The following is a 10,424-nucleotide window of genomic DNA, read 5'->3' on the forward strand; positions in this document are numbered from 1 at the left end:
TTGCAGCGACGATAAAGGAACGTCTTTTTCTGGCCACAGCTTTTCATATTATAAAATTAAAATGTCATCCTAATTGTTAAAATAAAAATCCCAGCCAGTGCCTGCGGTGCAAAGCAGCAAGCGGGGGGAAGGGCAAGTAGTCAGTCCCCTTTACAGAGTCTTGATTAGAAAGTATAATTAGATATCAAAGACGCAGCAAAGATGATGTCTCGAAAGATTGATAGAAAACAAGATGTGCGTTTGTTTTGTTCTTGTTATTATCACTTCACAGAAAACACAGAATGCCCTCAAGACACAAGAATTGGACTCACTGCCACTGTTGTTTTTCTGTCATATTTAAATCATTTAAATTATGTCAGTGCACAATGTTGTGATCCTTTTCACACCTAAGCCTTCCAGCACATACATTTGATTTAGCATATTGCACAGTGTGGGCTAAAGTGGGCTAAACCTGTACATTAATCTCTTAAGTTTGCAGCTATGTGTGTAAACTAAAGCTGCGTTGTGATCATTTTCATTCATTTTTTAGCATTTAGTTTGGCTCTCACAACAAATCAAATCATAAGGTATGTGGTACTGCATGAAATTTATATAAGAGTAAAGACATGCAAAATGTAATATAATTCACATCAGTCCTGTGGGGTGCAAATAAGTGAAGTGACGGTCAGAAAGCAGTCATTTGCATAGTAGTCTTTGTTTTCTTCTGTTAATTGGAGCATGTTCCAGGATAGTAAATGGAGGAGAAACATGAGATGACCAGAATGAAGGACAAGAGAAACAGATGCTCTGTATACAGGCACCTTTCCCAGGAAGGACAGGCACATGAATAGAAAACGAGCACAGACAGAAATAACTGATATCCAACACAATCGTGAGAAAGAGACAAAAGGTTCAACCAAAACCCGTAAGGCAGGAAACGGCCTTAATGCATAAAGAGTCAGTGCTCCGCTGTGTGTATTTGTATTACTAAGCCTATGAGCAAGTCATGGATTTCATTTCTGTTCCATATTTTATTGATACATAAGCTCACTCAGTGCATGATGCAGATATTTCTTGGCTTCAAGTGTTTTTCTGTCACATTACTGTATGGCGTATTTCATTCACACGTACAAGTGTTCATTTTAATTAATCATTCTGGGTTGACCTCTTCCTGCTCTGAGCAGTGGTGTGGCAGAAGTGTGAATTCAATTTGTTTCCTGTTGTAAGAGAGAAAATCAGACAGTGCTGCTTTTGTGATGAGAAAACAGAGCAGTGTATGACAGCAAAATATCTACAGTGTATCTAGAAAGATGGATTCTGAGGATATAGCAGTATGACTAATCTAAGTTTGGAACTGGAACTGCAAAAATTAGATTAGTGATCAGTGATCCTACTGTAATAATTGTTTAAAAAATTAAGACACTGATTCAGATCACATTTCCAGCTGAATCCTTGCATTATAGTTATTTATCTAATAAATTATCTTATATTGCATCCTTTTAACTCACTACTTGATTGTAGGATAACTAATAAATATGAATATGGACATAGAGATATACAGGACTGTAACTTTGAAAGACCTGAGCTATAAATTTATGATGCTGTTTAACACTGCAGTAACACATCTGAAACCAAACCATGACTATGCAGTTAATGCTGTCACATTGTTATCTAGTGCACTCATGTTATAGATTTGACACACCCTTCAATGTGGACTTGCATATATTGGTAAAGCCATTAAAAAATAAAATCACAGATTAAGTTCATTCTACTGACAAAATATTAATTATCCAATAGCTAAATACTTCACTGGACTGAAACAGCACATGGCCTCCCCTTGCTTTTGTAATAATGAACTAGTTCAGTATTCGATACCGGCTAGGATGTCGCCCAGATTAACAAGGTTTGTGTCAGGTGTTGAGGAACCAGGACACACTGATGAGAAGAGGGCTACTGGAACAAGGAGGCATAAGTGGGCAACAGACAAGAACAGGGCGTTGATGGAATGCTACTAGACAAGTAACCCCAGCAGAAGGGCTTACATGAAGAGGACTTGGGACCTACGGAATCTTCGATACCCAGCATCCAAACGGATGTCAAAATAACTAGTAGCTCAGTGTTCCAACATTCGGAAGAAGGAACTGCTTGATGAGGTACAACACAAATGCTACGGCAAGGGGGGGTGATACCATCACCCAGACCATGCAACCTCCCTGAACAGGATCCAGTAACTATCACAGGGTCTCCAGTATGAAGAATGGGACAGCATGAGGAAGAAGCATGAAGAAACATGAGCATCTGGCTGCACAAATGAACCAGCTGCTAATGGACGGGAGGCTGAACTGAAGGCTGGACCAGTTTGATCCAACTACCAATCAATAGCCTGCCTCAGTACCATGTGGAAGCGAATAAGATACATGAGTGGGGCACAGAAAGAAACTGGCAGGTAGATAGAGCACCAGAAGGCAACATTGCAAACATTGGGGACAGCTAGAAGTACCTGTGAATCCTACAGGGAAATGGGAACCATGAACAGACCGCTAGGAAAGCTGCAAGCTTCAGAGGGTGAGGTAAGTCCTGAGGACTCAGCTGAATGGAAAGAACAAGATCCAGTGATCAGCTGGGACCCAGCTGGGATAATAAAGAGGAGGAGACATGTCAATGGCTTGTATGTCCTCCAAAAGGTGTCAACACCACCAACAAATGCAGAAGAGCATCTCTGAACACACAACATGTTGATGTAGCCACTGCTGTAATATAAGGAAACTTTGGATACAGTTTGCAGAAGCTGACTAACATTGGGCAACAGAAGATTGGAAAAATGTTGCCTGTTCTGAGAATTCTTGATTTCTGCTGCAATATTTGGGCATTAAGTCGACAATTTAACATACCCCCCCCGAAGCCATTGATCCATCCTATTCTATAACAGACTTTAGGCTGATAGTGGTGTAATGGTGTGGGGGATATTTTCTTGGCACAAATTGAGACCTTTAGTACCAACTGAACATGGTTTAAAGCTTACCCCAGTAGTTTTGCTGACCAGTCAGTCCATTTATAACTACAGTGTATATCTGCTTCCAGCAGGATAATGAAAAATGATTTCTTCAGCATGACAATAAGGTCCTTGTACTCAAATGGCCTCCACAGATCTCAGTCCAGTAGAGCACCTTTGGTTTGTGGTTGAATAGATGATTCTCATTCTGGACGTGCAGTCTATAAATCTGCAGCAACTGTGTGATACTATAATGTCAATATGAATCAAAATGTCTGAGGAATGTTTCCATCACCTCTTTGAATCTGCCACAAAGAGTTAGGACAGTTCATAAAGCAAAAGTAGGTCCTGCCTGATACTAGCAACGTGTACGTAATAAAGTGTCCAGTGAGTTTTTTTTAATTAAAATGTATTCAGATTTAACATTTATTAAATTAATAATCCTTTAATTTCTCAGTGTTTTGTTACTACAACAGTTTAAAATCAAGAACCACACATAACCTGTGCTGAACAATACTTTATTCTAATAGAAATCTTAAGAGACATGCTAGAAATCATTCTTTTAATTACTAACACAAACAAGCTGTTTAAAACTAATTGTTTTCTATGTTTCTAGACCTTTTTTTTTTTTTTAAATTTGTGGAAGAAATGTTCTATTTCCAGTGACCGTAATAAACAGACTCAAGATACATTTGTTGCACTATCCCACCTTGTGGCCAAATCTAGAAATTACCTTGACTGCCAGGAAGAAAAGAAAACGTGTTTACAAAGATTCTCTATCAATGTGCTGCATCAGTAAATGCTGCTTCACAACTGCTTTTAATCATTCATTGTAAAATGTTAAAAAACATATCAAGAAAGTGTACTTGCCCAGCAAAGAGGCATCCGTTGACAATTTCTGAAGAAACTTTGATGGATTGCAGGCTTCTTGGAAATCTGAAATTAGATGTGCATGAAAGCGAAGGATATCCTGCTGACTTCTTTCAATTCTGTTTCATCTCAGCTTCACACTAAAATGTCAACAGAACCGATGGACTCTTACAGGGACAGACACCCTTTAGCTGACAGTGATTAAGAATGATTTTCACAGACTCTGATTTTGGTAGTCCAGGTCATTCTTCCAGTCTAATTTATGCAGTGACATGTAGATATTATATATCTAGCATAAATGGGAAATATAAGACTGACTAGAAAGTATTCCTATTTTCTGAAATGGCATTGCTAAAAAAAAAGCAATAGGGTTACTTGTGGCATACTATTAAAAAAATCATACCAAATGAATCTTATATATTAGGCATTAGTGCTTTAAAAAGAATGTGCTGTGTATTTAAGTGGACTTTTCCATATTCCCCTGATTACCCATTATTACAAAGACAAAATATGGTTTTAATAAATTTGTGCAAATTTATTGGAGAAAACAAAATCAGCATCATACAAAGGTTCCTGCCATTCTTCTGCAATATACTCATTCCATATTCACATCATGCTTTAATCCCCTATAATAATTCACATACGGTTTTCTTCTAAAAATTATTATAGTAAGATTGTCTTTTCCACAGGGCAGCAAGTAAACATTTAATCCCACAGTCTTTTAACCCTTCAAACTAGAACGTGTGATACCCATTGAAATCCTGGAATGAATTAACAGTTTAAATATTTACTGGCCGTATAGTCGGGACAGAAAGGATTCCATGTGCTTTCCATAAACGAGAAACAGCAGAGGAAAACAAATATAAAAGCATTCTGCCAGAAAATCTCATAAAGTTACCTTAAAGTCTTATAAAGTTACAGTCATTTTTATTTTTGTCGTTTTTTGTTCACCTAAATTGCAACATCATTGTGCATGAAATAACAAGGTGGCTGCTCATGCTTTCTTGTTTGGATGAAGCAATTAAAAGAGTCCTCTAACTATTGGAAGAAATACTGGACTTTTTTTTTTTTTTTTTAAGGCAAGTTTAAGCTTTTTATTTGTTATATTCCAGTATGGCTCATACGGAGCTCTGTTAACACTTAAATGTATAAAACGTAACCCGGTCAGGGTTACGAGGTTGTCTTAGCTTTGGCTTGAAGATTACAGGAGTTTAATTACAGCCTATCTTACACTGTAGAGTTTGAATAATCTGAACAATTACAACAGAGACAAGGTATTCAAAAAAAAGAAAACATTATTGATTGCATTTTTTTTTTTAAAAACACATGAGATACATAAATCTCTTGTGTATAAAGTGGCAAAAATCCCCCCCAAAACTTGTTAATATCCCTTCTTGTTCACCCTCAAGTTTGTGGGACTCCAAACCAAGCTGAATTAACTCTGTAACAAAAATTCTTGCATGCACACAAAACACGTGAAAGTCACACTCCTCATATAATCTTGCACACCACTTAAGGAAGCCATTAGTGCATTTGTTTCAATATGCAAAATAGGAACAGCTATTGACCATTCTGTAGTGTCTGACGTGTAACCTGACGTTAACGCCCAGTGGTAGCTGAGGAAAATGCACCAATCAGAGATATTTACAAATGATCTGTTGTTAGTGCAGGTGACTAAAAAGCATGTAGATGTAAAGAGAAATGCTTAGCATCACATTTCTCCCAAACACACATTATTCTGAGTCATGCCACTGACATGCGTTAATCCCAAACTGCTTGAGTAACAATTTTAAGAGTGGACTTCTCATTGAATGGGAAGAAAAAAGAAAAGAAAAAACAACCACCCATGGGGAAGGGTTTGGTGTTTCTTATTTAGGAAGAGAGAGAACGTTCTCCTATGGTGTGCTATCAGTCTCCTCAGCCTCCACCAGGCACGACTGGTCTGTGTCAGGGACTCGGAACGGGGGGTGGTACTCGAATGCCGTGACGATGCCGGAGCCAAAGTTGTGCTTCTGGTGCAGAAACCAAACAACAGCTGAGACTCCCACGATAGCCACCACACTGAGAATGACGAGGGCAGAGAGCACTGCGCTAGGTTCTGAGGGAGACGATTAACAAAATAAGGGAGGTCACAATTAGTACCAAAAACCACAGGAATAAGCACAGAAACCGTGAGGAAATAAAGCTCAAAGGTTGACTTACTCCGCTTGGCTTTCTCTTTATCTGAAAAGCAAATAAAGACAGAAAACACAATGTGAGGCACCAATCGCAGCCCTGTTTTCTGAAGTGACAGATTCAAATTCCACTGCAACATAAAAAAAAAAGAAAAGAAATCTCACCCTGGGCGGCTTCACAGATTACCCCATTCTCCAGGTCATCACTGCAACTGACAATTTCCCACTTTCCTGTGTTTGTGTGCAGAGCTGCACATTTATCCATGGCCGCGAGATCTGACGTCAAAGAGCCATCCTCCCAGTTAGAGAAAGTCACCGCGTTGTCGTGAAGCCACGTCATGTTTTGAGCTGACCAGACACATGAATTGTTATTTCACATATTTAGAGGTTTTAGGGCAACTATAGTTAAAGAGTATATTTTCATTAAGCTTCAGCATTCCTCTAGCATTCAGACAGACACAGAAGTGATGTCCATCTTTTTGCCCTTACTACCGATTTGCGGTTAGGTTAGGTACATCCCCCACAGGATTTCCTTAAACTTTGCTAGGATGTAAAGAAAAGTATGAGTCAATGCTGTACTGTATTGCAAGCTTTTAAAAGTAGCTGGCACAAGCAGAAAATTTAGGTCATTTTAACAGTGTTTCATAGTCCATGTCAAACTTGTCAAATGTGAAAAAAGCAGTCAGTTTTAGCTGACACAATATATTCTACAACTGCTTAGAAAAAAAAAAAAGAGGTAAAGGACTAGATGTTACAAGCCCTGATATTTATGTATAATCCTTACTGAAAAGGAAAATTACAGCTACTAAAATATAATGGACTTTGATACAGCACTCTTTAAAAACCTCAAACACACAAAATTCTGCAAGATTCGTTGTCAGTTTTCCACCTAGTAACCTCCAAACAACGCTGTTAATTAGTTATGAAACTAGCCAAAAGGTTTTCATGAAACTTACTGTTTGAGTCGTAATACATTCCAAGCCACACGATGACCGGCGGGCTGTTTTTCCACACTTCGGGGCTATAGTCGATGACAAATTTATTCTCCTCCTCGCTCTGGATCGTCAAAAGTTCTAGGAAAACAATCACAGTAAATATGAACGCGTAATCACACGCGTTGATAATCCAGTCGACTTGACTTATTGTTTTTAAACACAGGAAACATTTGAACGTAACGTGGCTCGGTCATCTACCAAAGCCTTTGCAGTGAGTTTTTGCATCTTCAAAGCTGTAGCTTTTGATTTTGTCTTCGTCTCCATGGACAAAGTGGTAACATCTGTCCTTAAAGGGCACCCAGGTTCGTCCATCTGCAGGGCAGCCTGAAAGAAACAATGGAGAGCCACCCTGAGACCTACAGTTCAGGACAATTTAAACCAACACTGTCGATGAAGTGTGTCGGAGAAGTGCCCCAAGTTTGTAGGGTTAAAACTACCCGAGGTTCTGGATCTTCTTTAGCATTCTTTGCCAGGACATTCACTAGTGCAGCCCACTGTGTGGTGTACACAGCCAGACTTAGATTAGTTGACCGACTAATCTCAGTCTTCATGATATTCCACTTTGTGTCACTGTCATGAATCATCACGTGACCTATACTCCAGCAAACCTCTGTTTTCAATCTGTTGCTCCTGTCTGCAGTGAAATCAATGAATGCCAGGGTGACGTGCTATTGCTAGCTATACATGTTCCACCATGTTTGATGCTGCTTTACAACTTTCATCTGTTCACCATTTTGATGCCATTTGTTTGGTCTTACCCACTACAACTTTTTTTTTCAAGGTTTTGAGAGCAACAACCTCACATTTTTGCTTTTGTGCATCTCAAACCATTTGCATCTAGTGCAGAGCCTCTGAGGATTGTGGTTATGAAGATGACTGAAAAGGAAACATGTACTTCTATCTCCTTGCTGTTCAGTCACAAAAAGCCTTGTGCCTTTCCACAGATCCCTAATCAGGGGTGGGCAATTAATTTACCCAAGGGGTCATGTGAGAAACTGGGCCCCCTGGGTAAATTAATTACCCACCTCTGCTATAAACACACTAATGCTTTACTTGAGTCTGATTATTATCCTGCAGTGAGAGACAACTTCACCTCAATGTAAATGACAATCTATTCTAAGCCACACGGGCTCCTCTTTGTCCATGTGGCTTAGAATAGATTGCTATAGATGTCAAACAATCATTTAGGTGCCAGGTGTCCAATTACTTTTGGGTATTCCGTTTAAAGAAAAGTGCAAGCAAGCACAATTGTTTTGGCATCGTGATAACCTAATCAAACTAAAACTGAGGCCTGTAAAGCTATGTCCATTATTTCATTTCAAACCGATGCCCTTAAAGCACATTAATAAGAACAAAAATGGGAAATCAGCAGTCAAATTCATAAAACCTGAGACGCTTTGCGTCACAACCCAGTTGGTTGCTTCCAACTTGTGACCACAGTTCCCCTTTTATTAGCGTCTCTATTCTGTGTCTGGCAAATGGTGGCATGATTTTATTTATCAATTTATTTTTGGAAATAAGGTTATGTGTTAATATGGAGTTCTAGTACAGAATAGGAGCAAAAACGTGTTGCGTTTTCACTTCAAATCTGCCGTGATTAGCCACCCTGAGGCGAAATACAAAGAATGCTAATGCAGTAAGCACTCAGACGAGGTTAAAAAAAAGAGGTGAAGCCCCGATTCTTTCTTTTAAAGAGCCTTTGGAAACAAACGACAGGCGTGCACTTTCACTCGGATACGTGCACGTACGCAGTGTGCTAACGTTAGTTCGCAAGTTACGTGATACAAGCAAAATACAGTGTCGACATTCAGGAAAGTTGGTTAGGTAACATTAATAAATGTATTTACATTTCTACCCGCAGTCTAAAAACACGAACCCCTCCAAACCCAAAGTAAACACACACCAGAGAGCGCAAATAACACAGGCCTACGCACTGTTCAACCCAGCGGAGTAACGACGGACAAACCATAGCATGCCTTTAAAACACATCGCTTCCTTTTAGCTTAGAGCTGAGGTTCAGTTTTAAGACCTTACCTCCCGTCAAAGGCAGCTGAACACACAGCACGAAGACACACCACAACAACGAGCGGTGACTTTTCTTCAGCGACTCCATGTCTGAAATCTTGTAGCACCAAACTTGTTTTCTGACTGTTGCTCGGTCCAGTCAGCCGCAGCGTGACCGAAATCCCACCCACCCACACACCCACAGCAAAAGCACAGCACACGAGTCACAGCACGGCCTGAACGCGAGTAAACACCGCGGTTATCAGTGGGAGATGGTGAAAGCAGCATTCATTTGGGGTTGTTATTGCTTATTTCAATGGCTTGAACTACACGGGGAACGATATAAATATAATCTCCTGCGCATTGTAATTACAAAATACGGCACGTCGGCAATTAATGCAAACGGATGCAAATTAATGGAAAAGCTTCATCTTCCGTGTTTCTGTGAATATAATTCGTTTGTGTTGTCACAAACAAATAAGTGTAGTCCACTCGGAAGAGCTTTTGCAGCACGATTTGCACAGCCTTTAGATGGCGCTGTAGGTCCAGTTTCCACAACAGTTTGGGCAATGTACTGCTGTCGCTACTCACAAACATACGATAAAAGGGTCTCTCTGAGCTAACATTGCTGTAATTGTAGACTTCCCTTACTCATTTTGCTGATGTGGTGAAGTATTTCAGATAATGTTGTTAATTACTGTATTCAAATTGTCCTTTGAAAAAGGATAATTAGTAATTATTAGTAACAGTAACCAACCATGTGACAAAATGTGTCAAAATGTAAATGTCAAAAGGTTGTTGGTTCCTATTTTACATACTTTTATTTTAATTATCAGCTCACATATAGGCAGAGGTGCATTTATTCAGACATTCTTATCGATTTGTCGTCCCCTCCCTGCATCTGAAAAATTGCTTACTGCTTAGAAACTGTTTACATCATGCTTATATTATTCCTCTGTATTTAACCACTTAGTAACCAGATTAAATTAAATATAAATATTTTTTTTTTATTAATTTTTTAAATTGTTAATTGTATATTTAATTGCATGTTTCAAAACTGAGAAGAATTCATCACCATTATTTTGTCAAAAGCAAAACAAAACAAGTTTTTGAAGACGGAGCCTTTGCAATTGTTTTGTTATGTAAACATGAACAAGTCACTGTCTGTCTGTCCTCTTAAAGAGGTTTAGATTAATTTCCTAGTAAATTTAACATCCTAGTCCCTCCAGATATACACATATAAAATTGTATTGTATTTAATTTTTTTAATAAGTGGTTTCGTTTCATAAGTATTTGTACTGTTAACTTCAGAACTTTCTGTGTGATACCTATTACACTTGTTTATCACAGGGTTCACTGATCCATGGCTTTTTCAAAATATAACACACACACACACTATATGGTTCCACT

General features: G+C 38.8%; 1 protein-coding gene across 1 annotated transcript; it reads right to left on the bottom strand.

Annotated features, from left to right (window-relative positions):
• Window positions 1-4,352: 4,352 nt before the first annotated feature.
• cd302 (CD302 molecule) lies at window positions 4,353-9,208 on the bottom strand. Its single transcript, XM_084908509.1, has 6 exons — window positions 9,045-9,208; window positions 7,209-7,334; window positions 6,972-7,088; window positions 6,181-6,363; window positions 6,044-6,064; window positions 4,353-5,939 (listed from the first exon to the last, which is right to left on the bottom strand). Exons 1-6 carry the CDS (start codon window positions 9,121-9,123, stop codon window positions 5,737-5,739), a joined length of 729 nt encoding a protein of 242 aa, XP_084764635.1. The 5' UTR covers window positions 9,124-9,208; the 3' UTR covers window positions 4,353-5,736.
• Between the last annotated feature and the right edge of the window lie 1,216 nt (window positions 9,209-10,424).

This window comes from Perissodus microlepis, chromosome 16 (genome assembly GCF_051167445.1).
Source record: "Perissodus microlepis isolate ML-2025 ecotype Zambia chromosome 16, ASM5116744v1, whole genome shotgun sequence".
Classification (NCBI taxonomy): Eukaryota; Metazoa; Chordata; class Actinopteri; order Cichliformes; family Cichlidae; genus Perissodus; species Perissodus microlepis.

What these genes read in the sequence shown, in the direction of transcription:
- cd302 (XM_084908509.1), bottom strand. Translation starts at nt 9,123, where the DNA reads ATGGAGTCGCTGAAGAAAAGTCACCGCTCGTTGTTGTGGTGTGTCTTC. An exon ending in TCAGCTGCCTTTGACGGGAG is followed by an intron (nt 7,335 to 9,044) that starts GTAAGGTCTTAA and finishes TGTTTCTTTCAG; the next exon opens with GCTGCCCTGCAGATGGACGA. An exon ending in TAAAGAGAAAGCCAAGCGGA is followed by an intron (nt 5,940 to 6,043) that starts GTAAGTCAACCT and finishes CGTCTCCCTCAG; the next exon opens with AACCTAGCGCAGTGCTCTCT.